At 39.2% G+C, this 22,156-nt stretch overlaps 1 protein-coding gene across 7 annotated transcripts in view; it reads left to right on the forward strand.

Annotated features, from left to right (window-relative positions):
• SHANK2 (SH3 and multiple ankyrin repeat domains 2) overlaps window positions 1-22,156 on the forward strand; it is a 343,276-nt gene that overhangs the window by 27,041 nt on the left and 294,079 nt on the right. For all 7 annotated transcript variants that reach the window (XM_053388521.1, XM_053388455.1, XM_053388493.1 and 4 more), the window contains exon 2: window positions 18,884-19,112. In XM_053388521.1, coding sequence (XP_053244496.1) covers window positions 18,909-19,112 — 204 coding nt within the window. In that variant the 5' untranslated portion in view covers window positions 18,884-18,908. The remainder of the gene's footprint in view (window positions 1-18,883; window positions 19,113-22,156) is intronic.

Consider the following 22,156-nt stretch of genomic DNA (forward strand, 5'->3'; position numbering starts at 1 on the left):
GAGTTATTTGGGGTGGCTTGGGGACCTTGACACACAAGTCATAAACTGCCACCCTTTTCTGAGTACAAATGATTTGACATGAACATACCCGTTTTAGCATTATTCAAACAGAAACAATCCACACCCCAAAACCCCAGTGATACCTTCACCCCATGGGGAATTTGGCATCATCCCAACCTTCATTTCCCTACAAATAAAGCAAGACAAAACCAATACGACACAGCAAGACACAGCAAGGGTTCTCATACACTACTCTCTCCCAACACCCCCTCTGGCCCAATATTAGTACTGTATTGCAACACTGGGCCACTTTCCAGGGCTGATGTAGCCCATGCTTTAAATAAAAAGAAGCATGTGAATGCTTTTCCCGTTTTTCTTAATTTAGTACATCATAAATGTACTGTGTTAGTTTTCTGAAGGGCATTAATAAAGCCATTTGGAAAAGTGTAATATATGAACATATGTACATGAGAGGGGAGGAAGGCAACCGTACATTCAGCAAATAGCTCCATCAATCCAGGTGTAAAAAAATAAATAAACAAATAAAAGTGAATAGCCTATTCCATTTAGCTATATTTCAGATAAACGTGCAGCATGATGAATTGAAGTTGCTCTGTAAGTAAGTTTAAAAGTTCTTAAACATCAAGGATAGATATCCGCATAGTTCATGGCTTATTGGCTGTAATTTTGTTTGAGCTTTGCTCATGAAGGTGTAAAGCTTTATCTTACTTTCTCATTCCAGGATTCCTTTCCTCTTCCCTCTCTGTTCACGCTCCTGACATTTATGGAGTCTGCAAATGGGAAAGGCAGCTGCAAATGAGAACACCATGCTGCTTCATAATCAGAAGCAATGTGTGGATGGAGCAATGTCAGAGATGGGCTATAAATCTCCCTTTTCACCTTAGGTGTCATGGTGCAATTGTAAGTTTTAAAGAGCCACAAGAAGTAGAAATCCTGTGTTGAATCTGGCAACCAGTTAGTATAGCAAGAAATAAGTGAGCCAAGGAAGCTATATATTTAAACATATTACATTCATTAAATTGTGTTCAATTGGGTTTATTCACAGTGCAGAGGAGCATGACAGTGTGATCCTAATAATATATTTAGTCAGAAGTAAGTCACTTTGAATTCAATAGGACATTCTCCTAGGTAAGTATATGTAGGATTTCAGCCTTACACGTAATACAGTGGTACCTTGGGTTACAGACGCTTCAGGTTACATAGCTTCAGGTTACAGACTCCGCTAACCCAGATATAGTGCTTCAGATTAAGAACTTTGCTTCAGGATGAGAACAGAAATATTGCTCCGGCGGCACGGCAGCAGCAGGAGGCCCCATTAGTTTAAGTGGTGCTTCAGGTTAAGGACGGACCTCCAGAACGAATTAAGTACTTAACCCGAGTTACCACTGTAATTGGTTCATTTATGCTACAAAGGTATGCTATTTTTGGGATGTGTATGAAAGTTCCGTTTATTTAATGTAGATGAAAAGATAGTTCACCGCAGAAGTGTTTTACGGTCCTCTCTTAATAGAAGCACACTACTCTCTCTTTTTCTTTTTGTGAAAGTGAACTTGCATTATAAAAGTCAGCTATGAATTTTATTTCTTCAACTTTGTTTTGACTTTGAAGAGGAGTTTCTCTTCTGTTCACTGTGTCCTTAACTCCCTCTAGCAGTGAGTTAGAGACCAGTAAATCATAGGAATAGATATGGTCTGGTGGATATGATTCACAGAATTGACTTAATTATCCTTTCCCCTCCATGGAAAAGAGAGGTCAGCTGGAGAATGGCAAACAGAGAGGTGTGTGTGTGTGTGTGCGCTCATAGCAAACTCAGGACTAGCAGTATCATAGTGCTGTCAAGATGGCGAACTCTAGAGGTGCTAGTGATATTTTTGTGAATACATTTCATATCAGTTGGGAGAAGTGAAAATACATCAATGCATGCTTATTCCAGTGCTTGCTTATTAGGGCCGTCTTTACTCGGGGGCGCAAGGAGTGCAGGGCCCATGGGTGGTGAATTCTAGGGGTTGCCCGGCACTGAACCCGCTTAAGCTCTTAACTATCTACCTGTTATGAAATAATAATTTTGATCAAGCTAGAAAAACAAAATACATATATACCTAGGTATTACTGAAATGTATACCTACTGTTTCACTAAAGGACTTTCGACTTTGTGCGCTCATTTACCAAAGACGCGCCGCACCAGCGCTTGTCATTCACAACGGCGGTGCTTGTCAGACTCAACAATGGTGCTTGTCATTCACAACGGTGCTGTGCACACGAAATTAACTCTTACATCAAAATATTATGTTACGTATTGTATTGAGCTGCTATGTCGCAGCGGGGTCAGTGGCACCTTTGACACGACTGATGTTTCTCCTAAGTAGGTGCCTAAACAATACTTATAGGTTTAAGTGTGGTGGTGTTGCATACTTAAGTATAAGTGTATTGTAAATAAATGAGCAAATAAAAAAGTTTGTTTTTTTCCCCTCCCCTCTTTTGTAAACAAGAGATAAGGCGTAAGCGTAGTGTCTGACATAACCATAATAAAAGTTAATGTGGGGACTAAACTAAATTTGGGGGTGCTGGGCGTATCTTTGCACCCCAGTGGCGCATATGCTAAAGACAGTGCTGTTGCTTATTCCCCTTCATTTCTTCTATGGCATTTGTGCTCTGTATGTATCAGTGCAGATTTGCTGCTGAAGTTGACTGTGGATGTGTGATCAATCCATGCAACTGAGTTTATTGGTTTACAGTTCGCTTTTGGTTTACACTTTACCCCTTTTGAGCTATTAAAAACATTTTAAATGAACATCACAGTGGCAGAGTCCTCCTGCTCCCTTGTACATTCATTATACAGAGATTTATCCAATGTTAGTCATAACTCAGAGTGACTAGGCCCATTAATTTCATTGGCTTTCTGCTGTGTAGGTAGATACAACCCATTATACATACAACCCATGTTCATATCCTGCATGTAACCTTTCCATGGCCATCAGGTTGGTTACTGTGGAAACAGAATGCTGAATATCTGAGCCTTGGTTCTGATCCAGTAGGGCTCTTCTTATGTTCTTACCTTTGCATGTGCAGGCTCCCTACACACACAATGAACACACAGAGAAAGAGAGGAACTTGCTGCTGTGATACTGCCCCAACCTGTGCTCATTTAATCTTTTCATAGCAGAAAAGGGAATTCTGCCATGTTTGAATACTTTCTTAGTCAACACGTTTGCATCTGTGTCTTCAGCAGTGCTGGTGCTGAGTTGTCTCATGATATCATCTTTAAACTTGCACATTTCCTTTGCAGATTGTTTCTTATATCAGCAACAACACTTACACAACTGTAAGCAGAAAACAGCTATACAACCTCCAAGGGTTTCTGCTTGGCCAGGGCATCTTAATTCACTGTTGCTCACTTTCACATGGTTGAAAATATGGCTCTGTAGCTGTACTTGTTGTGGGTACAGCTTCAAGATAAATATCCATAGTAGACAGTACTTTATTTGAAGAAGAAGAAAAATCATGCAATATGTTCATTTAACTCGGTTTCTATAATGTATTTTTTAAATATTCCAGTGCAAGATTGAGTTGTTTGTTTCCTGCAAGGGCTTCTAAATGCTTTCTGCACACTTTGATTATAAAACTATAATCATTTCTGTTCCTTGATTTCTCTAAATGTTCTTAATAATATTATAAATGGTAATGAACTAAAGTTGTGATTAGAATAACATTTTTGCCTGTCATATCACTGTTTCTGGGATGGCTATATTTCAGCTATTACTCTGCCCAGTCACTGGGCAGCAAATTCAGTTTTCCCTCTAAACTCGCAGTCCTAACCTATTTCATTTATGTGGCATTCCTATAACCTCTTACCTAGGAGTAATTCCCATTGAACTAAATGGGACTTTGGAGTAGGCATGTATAGGGTTACGGTGGTGGTATTCCTGCATGTTCACAGTTTAGACAGAAACAGATTAAAATCTGAATAAATACACTTCTACATAATTATTCATTTGTTATCCCTGAAGCGTGTTTTGTGTAAACAATTCATGTGGGGCTTGGGTTCAGTGTTCTTGTGAGCAGAACTCCACTCATGGGATGCTCCCACTAGAGGAACAGAATTAGGCATTTTTGTTGTTTCCTTCTTCAGCCTCCTCCTGGATGACATTGGAGGGGAAAGTCCACTTTCTTCGGCTGGATCCTCTGCTGTACTGTATGTCAGCCCTTCCATGTGCTGAATGAGATGGGAACCATAAGTGTTTCAAATGCACAGCAAAAGAATCCAAATCTCTATTCACTGATTCCAGTTCAGTGAAGGATTTATTCAGAAGCCTTTATGTGGTCTGTTTTGAGTACCTCCCTTCCTCTCCAATGGTGCCGGGATAGAATCTATATGGTGTGAGCCCCAATGAAATCTTCTGCAAATCTGCATATCTGCTATAGTAGGCTAGTTATTCTTTTCAGTTACCATTTGTGGTTCACTCATATGTGAGCTTCTTTTTCTTTTGAGCTGTGATAGCCAGCACATGCTGGAAGGTTCAAGAGACCAGTCGTATAACCTGTTACAGTGGTATCTCGGGTTACATACGCTTCAGGTTACATACGCTTCAGGTTACAGACTCCACTAACTCAGAAATTGTGCTTCAGGTTAAGAACTTTGCTTCAGGATGAGAACAGAAATCATGCTCCGGCGGCGCGGCAGCAGCAGGAGGCCCCATTAGCTAAAGTGGTGCTTCAGGTTAAGTACAGTTTCAGGTTAAGTACGGACCTCCGGAACGAATTAAGTACTTAACCCAAGGTACCACTGTATTTGCAGTCAACACACGTGAAACTTGCTTCTGTCGGCAATCAGAATTTACCACAAAACAATCCGGGAATGGTATTGTAGAAAGGCAAGGACGGTGTGTGTTGTGCTATAAAACTATAACACAAATAATGATAATCTGTAGGGGAAGGAAACAGCTCACAAAGGGTATGCATTATCTCTTCATTTAATATATATTAGAAATGTTTCACAACTGCTACTTTAAATTGTAACATTCAGGAGCACTGTTCAATTCAAAAGTCATTTCTAAAATGTTAGGTAAATGAGTTCCTGTTATAGCTCTGACAGAATTGAAGCCAAAACAAGGTCACTGTGAAACTAGAGAAGTACAACAAATCTTCTAGGATGAATAAAACCTTAAGGGGCAACCACCCCGAATAGCCTAGTGATAATTGTGAATGCCCAGTAGATAGGTATCCATTGAGGGGGAAAATCAAATACCGGTAAGCAGGGTGGGGAAATGGAATGGAAGGCTGAATGATGGTCTGGGAACCAGAACAGACTCTGCACTGCACCATTTTTTTAAAAAAAATTTATTTTATTATAATTTTTTATTGTTAAAATAATTCAACATTAATACACATACAAACATACAAACATACATTTCATACAACATACCTTCATACATACAACATACCTACAACATACCTACACTCAGTCCCACAGATAATTCCCATCACCATCCACCACCCCTCACCCTTTGTGTTAGACTTCCAATCTACTCAATTGCAATTTCTTTCTACTTCTATTACTTTCTTTCACACACCTTTAACCTAATTTCATATTTCTTTTTCTATTACACATTGTTATCCATCTTATTTAGTATTCCAATATTTGAAACGAAACTTGTTTATTCTAATAGGAGTTCTGATTTTTCGATATTGTTTTGCAAGTATCTTTTAAACACCTTCCAGTCCCTGTCTGCCTTCTCTTTTGAGATCCTTCCAATTTCTCCCATTGTTTTGGATATATTGTAGTACTCCAATAATTTGGCAAGCCACTCTATCTTTGTTGGTACAGTACCACTTTTCCAATTTTTCGCAATCAATAGCCTTGCAGCTACTGTTGCGTATAAATATAAGGTATTGTCTTCTTCTTTTAGGCTTCCTGGTACTATTCCCAATAAAAAACCTTCTGGTGTTTTCCTAAATGAATATCTGAACATTTTTTTCATTTCGTTATATACTGTTTCCCAAAATTGTTTGATGTTTAAACAATTCCACCATATATGTATCATAGTACCTTTTCCAGTGTTGCATTGCCAGCAGACATCGCTACAATTTTTATTCATTTTTGCTATTCTTTCAGGTGTTAAATACCATCTGTGTTGCATTTTGAGATAATTTTCTTTCAATATATAACACATAGTGAATTTCATATCTTCCTTCCACAATTTTTCCCATTGTTCAAACATAATATTTTTCCCAATATCTTGCGCCCATTTGATCATTGATGCTTTAACCAATTCATCCTTTGTTTCCCACTCTAAGATCAAATTATACAATTTAGATATATTTTTTGATTTTTCTTGTATTAAGTATTTATCAAATTTTGATATTTCTTTTTCAAATCCTAACTTTTTGTCTTTCACTAATCTGTACTTAATTTGAATATATTGAAACCAATCACTAATATGAGCTTTAATTTCTGTATAATCCTTTAATTCCAATTCTCCGTTTTCTTCCTTTAATACCATTTTATAGGTAGCCCAGTTTTCTTTCATATTTAATTTTTTCACTGCGACAATTTCTGCTGGCGATGCCCACCAAGGAGTTTTCGATTCTAGGATTCTTTTATATTTCTCCCATATTTTATATATAGACTTTCTAACTATATGCCCTAGGAAGCCTTTATGCACTTTGACTTTTTCATCTATTAGATAGGCATGCCATCCAAATCTCGTCTCTACTCCCTCTAAATCCAATACTGTACATCCAAGTCATCTAATTTGATCCATTCTTTTAGCCAGGTCAGACCCACCGCATCATGATATAACTCCATATCAGGGAGGCCAAATCCTCCTCTCTCCTTCTTATCTATCATTATTTTGTGTTTTATTCTTGGTTTTTCCCCTGACCACACAAATTTAGCCAAATCTCTTTTCCAATTATTAAAACATTTATCTCCTCCTAGTATTGGGATACTTTGAAATAAAAACATCATCCTTGGTAATATGTTCATCTTTATTACCGATATTTTCCCTAGTAAGGAAAGATTTAATTTCCCCCATATTTGCAAATCATTTTTTATTTCATTCCATGTTTTCCCATAATTCTCTTTACTTAAATCTATAGTGTTTGATGTTAAATTTATTCCAAGATGCCTTATTTTCTTTTTAATTTCCAATCCTGTAATTTCTTGTAATTTCACTTTATCCTTTTCTTCCATATTTTTCACTAGTATTTTGGTTTTCCCATAGTTTAATTTGAATCCTGCTAATCTGCCATATTCATTTATACATTCCAATATTCTAGGTGTGCATTGTAGGGGATTTTCTGTTGTGATCATAACGTCATCTGCAAAGGCTCTTAACTTGTATCTTTTTTCACCAACTACTATTCCTCTTATTTGGCTGTCCTGCCTTATTTTCTTTAATAGAACCTCTAATACTATTATAAATAACATTGGGGATAGGGGGTATCCTTGTCTTGTACCTTTAAAGATATTGATTTCTTCTCCAAATTCTCCATTAATAATATTTTTTGCTTTCTGTTGGTTATATATTGCATTTATACCTTTTTGGAATTTTTCGCCTAGACACAATTCTTTTAATAGTCTTTTCATAAATTCCCATGAGACTTTATCGAAAGCCTTCTCCGCATCAATTGAAATCAGGGCTGCTTGTTTATCTCTTCTTACTTGTAGATATTCCATTATGTCTATTATATTTCTAATATTATCCTTTATTTGTCTTCCTTCCACAAATCCAGCCTGATTTTTATGCACTATTTTTCCTATAATTTTTTTCAACCTGTTAGCCAATAATCCTGCATAAATTTTATAATCTGAATTCAACAACGAAATGGGTCTATAATTTGAGACAGATTCCAAGTCCGTGCCTTGTTTTGGCAGGAGCGTTATATATGCTTGAGTCCAAGAGTCTGGAATATTCCCCTTCTCTACCGCTTCCTCTATAACTTCTTTTAGTGGGTCAATTAATTCATTTAACATTTCTTTATAGTATTCTGCTGGTATGCCATCTGGACCTGGGGATTTCCCTATTTTTAATTTTTGAATTGATTCCTTAATTTCTTCGGTTGATTTTGGTTCATTTAAGAATTTATGGTCTTCTTCTGCTATCTCTATTAATTTATTTTCCTTTATATATTCCTCTATTCCTTCTGTTGGCACTTCTTCTTTTTGATATAATTTTTTATAATATTTTTCAAATTCTTTTTAAATTTCTGTCATATCCCTTATTGTCCTCTCTTCTACTTTTATCTTATTTATTAATTTTTCATTTCTTTGTTTCTTTAATTGCCAGGCAAGGATCTTGCCTGGTTTATTTGCCCATTCAAAATTTTTATATTTCCAAAATTTGATTTGTTGTTCTACCTCCTGTTCTATAATTTTATTGTATTCTACTCTCAGTAATTTAATTTCTTGATTTAATCTCTCTTTATTTTTGCTTGCTTGCACCATTTTGTTGCCGATCACTCTTGGTAGAAATTAATCGACAAGTGCATAAATCCCTGAGGCCTTCCACAGTTGCAGGTTATCAAGGCTGGGGTCAGCAACATAGTCCTGTTGTCCTCTTCTCCATGCATGGTTTGTATTCATGGAGAAAGGTTGAACAGGCCTTTCTGTCTGCTATTAATGTGTTTATGTAAGGAAAGCACCAAGTGACAGAAGACTCTTGGAGTGCCAATAAACATGGACAGGGATTTAAAGAAGGTTTTTGCCCACTCTTTTAATAATGTGTATGTGGAAGCAATTATTCATCTCTTTAAGATGGATGTAATAAGTTTTTATTACTTCTCAGTGGTGAAAGAGGAAGTTAAGTCCCCGTAATGTGAGGTTGGGTTGGGATTATAGAGTTATGTAATATTTTACATATATTTTATTGTACGTTTTTAAACATCTCAAGGCTATTTATATAATGAGAGCAGGAGGTGGCATTGCAGGGCCTCTCCATTGGCTCTGCTGAATGAACAACAGGCCTCTCCCTCAACCATCAGCAGCTATTCCTCCATCAAGTTATATCAGAGGGTGAGAGTCAGGAATGCAGGTCCCCTCCACTGGCTCTGCTGAAAGACCAGCAGTGTTTAGTTTCCCCTTTTCAAACTTTTTCGTTCCTTTTGTTCACTGCAAAATCACTGTGACTAAGAACTAGTGCCTGAGCTTGCTTTTTTCATCCTACCTTCCAGTCTCTTTCCCTTTTGTGTCCTGGCTCTCAGACTGTGAGCCCGAGGGCAGGGCTGCTATGGGAGCCTTTTTTACAACAGCACCAGCAACAGCAGCAGCAGCAGCAACAACAACAACAAAGATGAGAGATATTATAGATCGGGGTGGCCAACTCCCAAGAAGCTGCGTTCTTACAGAGTTAAAAACTGGCAGTGATCTACCCCCCTTTTTTGGGGTTCATGTCAAAGTTCTTGAGCTTTTTTTAGGGGAGCTTCTTTGGGGGAGACAGTGATCTACCAGTGATCTACCACAAACATCCAGTGATCTACCTGTTGGACGTGCCTGTTATAGATTATTTACTGTTTGTGTAATGAGAAAGTCCTTTCACTTGTACTTATAGTAGATTTTGCCAGTGGATATTCTGTTGGAAACAAAGGAAGAATCCCATGAATGCCTTGATTTCACATACTTAGCAACTCTAGCCTTGCATATCTCATTGATATAGTCCACTTGTAGGTGGACAAAAAAAAACCTTTCCTCTTGGACAGAGAGTAAAACTAAGTAAATGCACAAATATAAAATTAATAAGCATTTGTGATTCTTTAACACTAGGGACCTGGGCTTGGGCAGAATACCTTCTGTAAGCTTTTTATATTCTATTATGTTAGAAATGTTATTTAATCCCTTATGCCCTTTCCTTTTCCAGTATTTTAAAGCCTTTTCATATTTTCATATCAAAGTATAGGCTGAGAGTACAGACTTGAAAGATAATGTGCTTTAGCGAAAGCAAAAATTCATGGGGAATGGGGGAAGGAATAATTTTGTAAAGAAAGATTATTTCACCCATTATTCATAAAGACAGTAGAAAGCATTTTTAAAACAAAAGGGCAAAGCACTGTTATTTCTCATAACAAAATACTTTCCTTATTCTGAAACAGTGTTAGAAACTCAGATATATAGGCCAGGTGCCAAATGGCTCCTTAAACCAGGTTTTCAGTGGCCAAAACGGAATGTCTAGTTGCCATTTTGGGCAAGACTGCTCTAAAGTCTTATTTTTCAAATGGTGGACTGGCTGTGATTGCTTATCAGTTAAACATCTGGCTAGTTCAGATGACACCTTGAGCTAGGTTAAAAACTTAGAAGCTCAAAGAAGAAAAGCCATTTTATCCAGGGACAGTCCATATGTATATTGGCCTATTCTTACCTCTTTTTCTTAATGGTGAGACAGACCATTCATAACATAAGAACACTCTTCATAACTGTAAGCAGGGCAGTGGGGCAGGGTAAGTATAAACAAGCTACAACAATTGACTATAACCAAGGGTCATCTTGTTGAACCCCCTACAATTGCTCAGAGAGGGTGGGGAGCGGTATTACACCACCCTTCTGAGTAATACCCCTCCCCACCCTCTCACTTTATATAAGGGTCTGGTGACTTCTATTTCAGTGTATCTGAAGAAGGGTGCATGCACACGAAAGCTCATACCAATAACAAACTTAGTTGGTCTCTAAGGTGCTACTGGAAGGATTTTTTTTATTTTGTTTTGACTGCGGCAGACCAACATGGCTACCTACCTGTATCTAAAAAGAAAAGTTTTACAGGAAAGTTGTTTTGTGATAGAGTATAGCATTTAGATTGTATAAATAGGATCCTGTTGTCCCTGAAGTGAAGAAGGTACTGGAGGAGGAATTATTTAAATAATGCAATGAAGATGGCACCTATTAATTTGTGTTTGGAGGTATACTGTAGTCCCTCATTTTATACTCCTTTGACTTGAGTGATTTCAATCATATGTGGTTGAAGGTGGGCTGATTGAAATCACACAAGTCAAACTCCAAGGAAGGGTTTGCTTGGGGTTACCCAGGGCGAAAAGAGCTTTTAAGATCTTCCTTTCTTCGGGATACTATTGCAAGATCTCATGGTACAATCCTACTGGATTAGAACAAAGGTGTATGTAATCCAGCATTCTCTTTCCCACTGTGGCCAACCACAGTGGCTGAAATTTGATACTGCCTATGAGTGAAACTATAGTTGTCAATCATTTCGTGTGTGGGGTTCATTCCCAGCCTCTGCACCCACTGGCAGAACACATATAAGCATGCCCTGCCCCACCCTTTTACTGATGTGTTTAGTGATATTTTTCGGATCACTTCTGGGTTCAGAACCATTTGTGTATGTACCATTGTGCATCACTTGGATGTGTGTTAATCGGTTGTTGCCTGTTCAAATATATGTTCTTGCCAAGGTGATGTGAATGCAGGAGGTGTATTTGTAGGGGGAAATTGGGCGAAGAAACCTTTCCTTTGTTTACCAGTTCTCCCTGCAAATGCCATCTCACCTGCCAATCATTTCCCCATCTCACAGCCTAGCCTCAGAAAGCTGTCAGGGGGCTTTTGCATGAAAAGGAGGCAAGCCTTTTTTTTTGGAACCCCGTGTTTATGTCATAATGTATCATTCAGTCTTAAGGTTCCTGCTAGCTTCAGTTTTTTAAAACCAGTAACTAACTGTGATTCTCTATTACCTTTAACAATAACAAAATGATAAAATATAGAGAAATAATAATTTATAATAAAAATTAAAAAAACAACCACACAGTTTGAAATCCAGGAAAACAAATATATGAGCTCTATAGCTGTTATCAAATTACCTGAAACAAAAGGAGCTCCTAATAATTCATGTCATCATTGTTTGGTAGCTGGTCTAGGCTTTCGTCTTCATTGAAGTAGGTAAGATAATAAAGAGCAGGATAAGGGAAGAAAGGGGGAAGGGGCAAGGAACATTATTGTGGTAAGTGCCAATGAGGCAAGTAGTCCATGGCATATAAATCACAGGAGCAATACCTTACATCACTATAGTTGTCATCTAAGAAAGGTGTTTTGTATATAAAGGTAAAGGTAAAGGTACCCCTGCCCGTACGGGCCAGTCTTGACAGACTCTAGGGTTGTGCGCTCATCTCACTCTATAGGCCGGGAGCCAGCGCTGTCCGGAGACACTTCCAGGTCACGTGGCCAGCGTGACAAGCTGCATCTGGCGAGCCAGCGCAGCACACGGAACGCCGTTTACCTTCCCGCTGGTAAGCGGCCCCTATTTATCTACTTGCACTTAAGGGTGCTTTCGAACTGCTAGGTGGGCAGGAGCTGGGACCGAACGACGGGAGCTCACCCCGCCGCGGGGATTCGAACCACCGACCATGCGATCGGAAAGTCCTAGGCGCTGAGGTTTTACCCACAGTGCCACCCGCGTCCCTAATATACAAAATACTAGGGATAGTATTCTATGAATGAGTCCTGCGAGCACAAAGATTCCCTCCTGTGCAATGGAATCCCCTCCCCCATATGCCCTGCTCCCTCTAAACATCACCAGGTGGTTGAGGGAACCCCTAGAACAGATTTAAGGGTACGTGGAGGAGAAGGAGAAGATGAGAACATCCCATTGTGCAGGCAGAAATCCTTGTGCTGGTGGAATCATTGCCTTACCACTGGTATTGAATTCCAACCTAGGAGTTCCACTCTCCAGTCATCAAAAGCCACCTTGAAGGTCTCTGGAATGAAAAGTGGGATTAAAACATTGTAAATGAATAAGACATTCAGTGGAGAGCTGAATTTCTAAGTAAATTATTAAATACCCATTCTCTCCTGGCTGATCAAGCAACCCTGTTTCTCTGTAGCCCAGCTGTTTTTGTATTCAGCAGGGGGCACTACTGTAATTTGTACCTGAAATATATGCTCCTTTATCAGATACATGTAAGAATCAACAGTGGGCCATGTATGAGAGAACTTCTGTTCTCTTGCATCAGGAGATGAAGACCAGGTGGTATAGAGGATGTGAGATAGCATGTGCGCTATGAGCCACGGAAGAACCTTTGGACTTGTAAAGCTACTCTCGTACCTGAGGCAAGTGCCTCCGATTTATATTTCCAAGACAAGAAAATGCAAATGTTAGCACCACCACTAAAATCAAGTGGAGTTTAGTTCTTTAGATCTAAACTTTTGCATTGGTAGCATTTTAAAAGCTTTAAGGAAAAGAAAGTATTTTAAGAAGATGTTATTAAAAAGTTTAAAAATAATACTCAGCAAGTTTTATAAATTAGAGGCATAGTTGTTTCTGTGCCGAACTACTCATTTGTGTGCTTTCAGAGTATGCCAATCTGCTAGCTAGAATGAACAATTTAAATTTCTTTCTCGTGCTGGTGTTCATCACATCTTAATGATGTGTTAATGCAATTCTGTAACATTTGCAGTAACATTGTTTAGTAAATCTGCACCACTAATGTATCAATATATTGCAATAGAAATAAAATCCTTCTCTCTGTGTGTATTTAATGAAGATTGAAACCAGCATTTAATATGTTTATTCCTGTAATGCAAAAGATTGGATTACAAAAACACCTATTCTTCATTTACACTGTTAGTGCCACTGTTTCTATAAATCTTGGAGCTCGCAGAGAAAGCAATTATGTCTGAAGCCATTTCTGGCCTGATTTGTGCATAATGTTAAATCATAGTTAAAAGTAAATTGGGGTTTAATGTGAATGAACAGTGTGCTGATGAAAGCTGGAAGGGGAAAAAACCAGAGGCTGGTTTAGCATTATATGTGAACTGTTGCTTGAATTCTGTTTCTCTTCAAACAAACCACAAGCAAAAATTCAAGATTTGTTCTTTGTCTTACCACTTGGTTTACTTGGGGGAAAGAGGCCACATCTGCTATTGGTAAGCCAACCTCTGGTTTGCTGCCTCCTGGCTTTGGAAAGAGCAAGTTCAACAGTATCTAACAGCATGCTGCTCATTTGCACTGAACTACCGCAATAAACTATGACTGAAAATTGTGTGCAAACTGGACCACAAGAAACAAAAGTCTGCCTTTTACTTTCTTTCTCCCCTCAGATTTTTTCCTAGCAAGTCTCCTTAAATGTGCTTTCAGGCCATGAGTGATGGGGTCATTTACTAAAAGATGACTCAGTGTGATAAAACAATTATGAAAATGTTTTCACAAGGTTGTCTTTGAGCCACAAAGCATTATATCTATCTCAGGTTCTGACACTGGCTTAATGTCAATGATGTGTCTATGTCACAGATAGCCAAACTATGGCTTACCAAGGCCGCACAAAAGTCCAGAGTCTCATTGAAGCTTTTACAGCTAAATGACTCCGCTCTGCTCTCTCTTTTTTACATTTGTACCACACAAACAAACTGCAGCTCATTATTAGAGAGGTTAAAAGCAACAAAAAAGGCTTTTATGGGTATGTTCGTAGCAAAAGGAAGAACAAAGAAACAGTGGGGTCACTCAGAGGAGAAGATGGTGAAATGCAAACAGGGGACACAGAAAGGGCTGAACTCCTCAATGCCTTCTTTGCCTCAGTCTTCTCCGATAAAGAAAACAATGCCCGACCTGAAGAATTTGGAGCAAATGATTCAGCAGAGGAAACACAGCCCAGAATAACTAAGGAGATAGTACAAGAATACTTGGCTAGTTTAGATGTATTCAAGTCTCCAGGACCAGATGAACTGCATCCAAGAGTATTAAAAGAACTGGCAGATGTGATCTCAGAACCACTGGCAGTCATCTTTGAGAATTCCTGGAGAACAGGCGAAGTCCCGGCAGACTGGAGGAGGGCAAATGTTGTCCCTATTTTCAAAAAGGGGAAAAGAGAGGACCCAAATAATTACCGCCCAGTCAGTCTGACATCAATACCAGGGAAGATTCTGGAGCAGATCATTAAGAAAACAGTCTGTGAGCACCTAGAAAGGAATGCTGTGATCACCAATAGTCAGCATGGATTTCTGAAAAATAAGTCATGTCAGACTAACCTGATCTCATTTTTTGACAGAATTACAAGCCTGGTAGATGAAGGGAATGCAGTGGATGTAGCCTACCTTGATTTCAGCAAGGCATTTGACAAGGTGCCCCATGATATTCTTGTAAAGAAGTTGGTAAAATGCGGTCTTGACTATGCTACCACTCAGTGGATTTGTAACTGGCTGATTGACCGAACCCAAAGGGTGCTCATCAATGGTTCCTCTTCATCCTGGAGAAGAGTGACTAGTGGGGTGCCACAGGGTTCTGTCTTGGGCCCGGTCTTATTCAACATCTTTATCAACGACTTGGATGATGGACTCAAGGGCATCCTGATCAAATTTGCAGATGACACCAAACTGGGAGGGGTGGCTAACACCCCAGAGGACAGGATCACACTTCAAAATGACCTTGACAGATTAGAGAACTGGGCCAAAACAAACAAGATGAATTTTAACAGGGAGAAATGTAAAGTATTGCACTTGGGCAAAAAAAAATGAGAGGCACAAATACAAGATGGGTGACACCTGGCTTGAGAGCAGTACATGTGAAAAGGATCTAGGAGTCTTGGTTGACTACAAACTTGACATGAGCCAACAGTGTGACGCGGCAGCTAAAAAAGCCAATGCAATTCTGGGCTGCATCAATAGGAGTATAGCATCTAGATCAAGGGAAGTAATAGTGCCACTGTATTCTGCTCTGGTCAGACCTCACCTGGAGTACTGTGTCCAGTTCTGGGCACCACAGTTCAAGAAGGACACTGACAAACTGGAACGTGTCCAGAGGAGGGCAACCAAAATGGTCAAAGGCCTGGAAACGATGCCTTATGAGGAACGGCTAAGGGAGCTGGGCATGTTTAGCCTAGAGAAGAGGAGGTTAAGGGGTGATATGATAGCCATGTTCAAATATATAAAAGGATGTCACATACAGGAGGGAGAAAGGTTGTTTTCTGCTGCTCCAGAGAAGCGGACATGGAGCAATGGATCCAAACTACAAGAAAGAAGATTCCACCTAAACATTAGGAAGAACTTCCTGACAGTAAGAGCTGTTCGACAGTGGAATTTGCTGCCAAGGAGTGTGGTGGAATCTCCTTCTTTGGAGGTCTTTAAGCAGAGGCTTGACAACCATATGTCAGGAGTGCTCTGATGGTGTTTCCTGCTTGGCAGGGGGTTGGACTCGATGGCCCTTGTGGTCTCTTCCAACTCTATGATTCTATGATTAGCTGTGGTTCAAAGATACACTAAGCCAGACCTTGACTTAGTTCATTGTAGCGCTGGAGTAGAGAAGAATGCAGAGGAGCAAAGTGAATCCAGGCTGCTTGTCAGGAGTCCACATTTTCATGCGGTCCTGGTAAGCCATAGTTTGGCCTACCATAATGTGTGAGCCAGGCCAATGTGTACTTATATATGACAAAGGAGGAACAACTTCTTTCTGTCCAAATTCTCCAGATGTCGTGGACTGGCTGGATGCCATGGAGTGGTGGGAGGCACCAGCTAGGAAACCCACAGGGGAAGAAGGCTGGGGGCCAGGGGACTGGTGGTGGGATGATGATGAGTAATCAGAAGGAGCAGGAGCAGACTGTGAGGAAGAGGTGTCAGAAGCAGGAGAGGTAACAGGGTTGGGTGATCAGGAAGAAGCAGGAGCAAAGAGCAGTCCTGATTCAGAGGCTGGAGAGGAGGAGGGCAAGGAGACAGAGATGAGGGCCAGCTGCCGAAGAGTCCAGGAAGTCTCCCTCTCCTCCTGTGACCAGCTCCGCTCCCCCCTGATCTCCCAGAAGATGCAGAGGAATGAAAAGAGCAGAGGAGAGATTGGTTGTGTGCAGCCACAGTCTCTGATTGCTTGGGGGGAAAACCTTGGAATAAAGCATTAACTTCACTGACAGTGTTTTTTATTGCTGACCTACACCTGACTCCGGATCCTGATACCACAAGTTGAATAATTTGATAAATCTTTGGAAATATGGGGCATAAATGTATTAAATAAACATGTCTATTTGATTCCTCTTAGTTTAAGAGTGTGCTCCCCTTCACAAACAATGTATTCAGCGTAAGTCATGAATATTGCACAGCTCAGTTTTACTTCTGTAGGCTGTGCAAATGCGATTTACCCCCCTCTTCACTGGAGTTCCCATTGAACTATGCATCCAAGCTGCTTTTTATGAAGGGAGAAAACTGATATTTAAAATACCTTTTGACTTCTAGCCCTGTTGAAGTTTGCTTTGTCTTTTTAAATGGTGCAGGCGGGCCAAAAAAATTTTCATTTGTCAGTGGGAGAACAGAGAAGCCAGTGCAGTGTTTACGCTCTCTGTTGAATTTAAGGGACAATACTTCAGAGAGCTGTATTAATCCACAGCTCATTGAAGCATACTAAAATGAAATATCCCCTCGAGGAATTCTCTGCTCAAAAGAAAGCCAATGTAATTGATTTCTTCTCAAACACAGAATTTCGAAGCAATGTTTTAACATGTATTATTAAATATGGATTTATTATATCTAAAGTAACTGCATACAAGATAGCATTGCTCGAATGTATAAAACTGTTACCACAAATAAGATCATTTTACAATATTGGCAAAGTACACAGCAAACAGCTGCTACTGTTAATTACCTTTATTTTGTCTGTGAGTCCTGGAAGATCTGCTTCTTGCCTTGCAGGCCTCTTCCACCTGGCTTGGGAGGGTAGGGCCCTGACACCAGATGTTTTGGGACTACAATTCCCATCATCCTTGACCACTGAGAATATGAGAATAGGCCTTTCCTGTGGTGGTTTCCCGTTTGTGGAATGTTCTCCCCAGGGAGGCTTGCCTGGGGCCTTCATTACATATCTTTAGGCACCAAGTGAAAACATTTCTCTGTAATCAAGTTCTTGTGGGAGTGGGTGTACTGCTTTGTTTTTGTTTTATTATGTATTTTGTGTTTTTATGTTGCAAAACACCCTATGATCTTCAGGTAAACAAATTTAATAATTAAATAATAAACCTTACAAAGTTGGTCATTGTAATTATAACTTGCATTTTAGGAATAGGGAACAGAGTCTGAGACACTAGACCACTGAATACATGCAAGGAACGTATGTTTGTGGGGGGCCAGCAGGATCATGGCTTCAGTCCCCACCCGGATGTATGCATGTTAGTTCTGAAAGTCTGCATAGACCTTGTCCATACTGACTGTGCAGTTCTTAAAAATGAATCAACATAGGGGCTCCTGCTACAATCCTGGTCTTTACCCTCACATACATTCCTTGAAGAAACTGCTATTGACCATTGGCCATATTGCTGCTGGTGTTGCTGCTGCTGTTGCTACTATTTATTGAAATAACCATGCAAACTTGCCCTGTTTTATATATAATATTTCAATGGCGGATTAACTTTTAGTTTTTTTCTGTAATGGCCATTAGCTATGTGGAAGTTTACAGATAGATAAACAGATAGACAAATAAATAGACTTTTGCCATAGCCTTGAAAAGGACAAATCTAACATGATATGGACTGCATGCTATTCTTCCAATGCTCCTATTAAAAAAATCAGGCTGAAATATACATGGGCATTATATTTCTTTCAATTAGCTTTTTTATTTTTATTTTTTTACCTGTAGGTATGTAATATTCCCAAATGTAATTTATAGCGTTGTTCACCAGACAGAAGCCTGGCAATTCTGCTGTTTATACAGAGACTTTGCATCTGTGGAAGAATTATTACTGATACTGAGAGGAACCATGTTTTCCATCCTTTACTGTCTCTCACATTTTATTAAACTGCAAATGTTTTTATATCTCAGTTACACTGGTTTGACTGATAAATAGAAATAGATAAAATATTTATATAGATTAAAAAAAACCCCCAACCCTCCTCCCTTTCTGCTGCCTGAACTACATTCAGAATTTAACCCATATAATTTGATTTTGACTTTGTCTTTTTTAGCCAAATGCAGTAAGAGGTGCTGAACATGCCTCGCAGTCCAACGTCAAGTGAAGATGAGATGGCTCAGAGTTTTTCAGACTATTCAGTGGAATCTGAATCAGACAGCTCCAAAGAAGAAACCATTTACGATACTATCAGGGCTACTGCAGAGAAGCCAAGTAGCAGAATGGAAGACTCCAAGAGCAATACATTAGTGATGCGGATTATAATACCTGACCTACAGCAGACGGTAAGGTGAACTCCATTAAAAAGTTTATTGACCAAGGCTATACATCAGATTTGAGCTGAAGTAGTCAATTAAACTATGTCAGAGTCTGGTCAGGATGTTTAATGATTAAAGCATGTAGGTAGTAGTTCTGTCATGTAGAATCATAGAAGCATAAACTGAAGCTATATGGTAAGCCAATAATTTTAGAGCAGTTTTGTTTTCTACATTAACTAAGATGGAATGCGCAATGTAGCTTGTGCATGTTACTTTGGTAAGTAGACTGAAAATCATTACGGCATGCATTATTTCATTTGCTCATTCATATCTGGCAAGAAGAGGCTACCTAGAATACAGGGAGTTAAATCCTCACCTTTTGTGGATGTTTCTATGCATATTCCCTCTGTTCCTTTACATGTTTTTCCAATATGTTTTCAAAGGGACTGAGATGTAGATTTTGAACTCTTTAAAAATACTAAATGAAAGGGTTCTATGTTCTGATTCCTTAATCTCTATTTTTCAGAAGTACTCCTTAGCCACTGGAATTCAATAAAAAATAACAAAAATGAAATGAGGAATGTGGTTTTCTTACTCCTAAGTGATGGGTAGTGCAAGAACCATCTGGTGAGATGGAAGGGTACTTTGGGCTGACAGGAAATATGTGTATGTCCTCATTAATTTTCTATTTTAGTCACAGATTTAGTGCTGCAAGAATCATTACTTTAATTGATTATGGTATTTTAAAAAGTAAATAAAATAAAATAATTATGTATATCAGAAATAAGTCAGGGGAAAAATTAGGACAATACAGTGGAACCTCGGGTTACGGCAGGGATCTGTTCTGGAGGCCCTGCCGCAACCCAAAAACGCCGCAACCCAAAGCGTCGCGTCTGTGCACGTGCAATTTAGTACGATTTAGTGCTTCTGCACGTGTGCAAATGGCGCAAACCTGGAAGTAACCTGTTCTGGGACTTCCGGGTTTGCACCCATCTCAAGCTGAGGGTGACATAAGCCCGAGGCAACGTAACCCGAGGCTCCACTGTAGTGACATTTGGTTTTATTCAATACAGGCATGGTTGGGGACTTGAAACTAAATTCACAGTAAACTGGGGGATAAGTGGAGGGCACAATTAAGTGTTTTTTAGTCTTATTGATTTCAGAGAGGGAGATTTGGGCATGTGTATAACTCTCCCATTGAAACCAGTGAGACGCCAAAGTACACAGGGTAGTGGGACTACAAAATCCCGACACCATTTTAATCTCTTATGTTCACTTTACCAGTTTTAGCCTTGAGTACTTGCCAGGAGTTAATTATTGCCTTTGCATGGAACAGTGACCTATGCTAGATCACCATTAATTCTCTGGAAACAGTTTTCCAATTGCCTACATTTGCATTTTACAACTATCTGGTAGATGTGACACATTATAATATCATCTGCTATTCTACCACATTGTTTCATTATTTTTCCCTTTTTTGACTAAAATGGTTAGTCTGGAAAATATACTGTAAATTATGTTGATGTAGACAGAATGAGTGCTCTCTTCTAGCTAAAAGCAGTGTCTTATCTCTTAGGTTGCATTCAGTGCTGCAGAATCTGAGAGTCAAATTAGATATGACAGATCTGGGTGGGTTTTGTTTTTTTTTAACATTAAAAGGTGCACATAGGTTTAGGGAGCTAAATCCTTCTCCTGCCTTGCCTCCTACTAGTAGTACATTTCCCCGCTTTTCCCAGATTTGAAGTAATTGACTGTGGACAAGCAGTGTCTTCATCTCTGCACCCCTTTTAATGTAAAAAAATTGGATCCTCATATGCTTTATATGTGAATGAGGAAACACATGAATAAACAATTGTGGTTCCTTTTTTCCATATCTAGTTTGATGCTGAGAGTTCAGTGTTTGCCCCAGAGGCATAGGGGTATTCCAGGTTCCGGCCTGAGACAGGGAATGTGTTGCTCATTTGCTGCTGTCTGTAGAGAAGTACCATCTGGCATGTTGTGTCTGTTTTCTTTCCCATACATTGGTGATGTGGCTGGACAAGAGAGTGAAAAGAAGAGAATCGGTCCACAGCCATTTCACTGCAGGGTGGATAAAAAGCAATGTGGGTTTTTTTAGGTTTTTTTAATTTAAATCGATTTTTTAAAATTTAAATTGGATTTTTAAAATAAAATGCTTCTGGAGGAAAATCTTTCTAAAGATAGTTTTCTCTTTAAGTTACATTATAGTCCAAAGGCTGTTCATCAGGAAATAAGGATTTGTTTTAAGTTTTTCATGTGTGCTAAAACTCAGTCTAAGGTTTTTTTTTTAATTGTTTAACCACATCAGTTAAATAAATTGCTTAAATTGTTATTAAGGATATGATTGTTTTTCTCCTTCCAATAAAGCACAGTAGAAAAGTTGTCCAAATATAAACAGTTAACTTATTAAACTTCACAATAATTTCATAATTATCTGTCTATGTATTTCTAATAGTATAAGCAAATCAGTAATTTTTGATATAACTGTAAAAACTGCTCTGAAAATTTATTATTCCAAAAATGAAACCTTCCTCTAGTTGTAAATATTAAGATGACACCAGCAAGAATAAGTCTTTCTATAAAAAAATAAATGATTTAAATCGAATCTTACTGACTAGTGATTTAAATCGATTTGATTTAAATCAAACCCCCCTTGTTTCCCTGGTTATTCCATTTAATGGGAATCAAATGGCTCTGACTTGTTAGATCACGTAGAGGTAATATCTGGTGACCTCTCTTGCTGAGGAGCAGGAGTCGCTGGCATGGCAATGCTGTGCCATTATCTTCCTGACAGGGATGGTGCAGGCTGGGGAGGATTTAGGGCTGTGTAAGTGGTGTGCAGGGACGCGGGTGGCGCTGTGGGCTAAACCACTGAGCCTCCTGGGCTTGCCGATCGGAAGGTTGGTGGTTCGAATCCCTGCGACAGGGTGAGCTCCTGTTGCTTGGTCCCAGCTTCTGCCAACCTAGCAGTTCGAAAGCACGTTAAAGTGCAAGTAGGTAAATAGGTACTGCTCTGCTCTGCTGGCCACATGACCCGGAAGCTGTATGCCGGC

The sequence above is a fragment of the Podarcis raffonei genome, chromosome 1, assembly GCF_027172205.1.
Source record: "Podarcis raffonei isolate rPodRaf1 chromosome 1, rPodRaf1.pri, whole genome shotgun sequence".
In the NCBI taxonomy this organism is placed as follows: domain Eukaryota; kingdom Metazoa; phylum Chordata; class Lepidosauria; order Squamata; family Lacertidae; genus Podarcis; species Podarcis raffonei.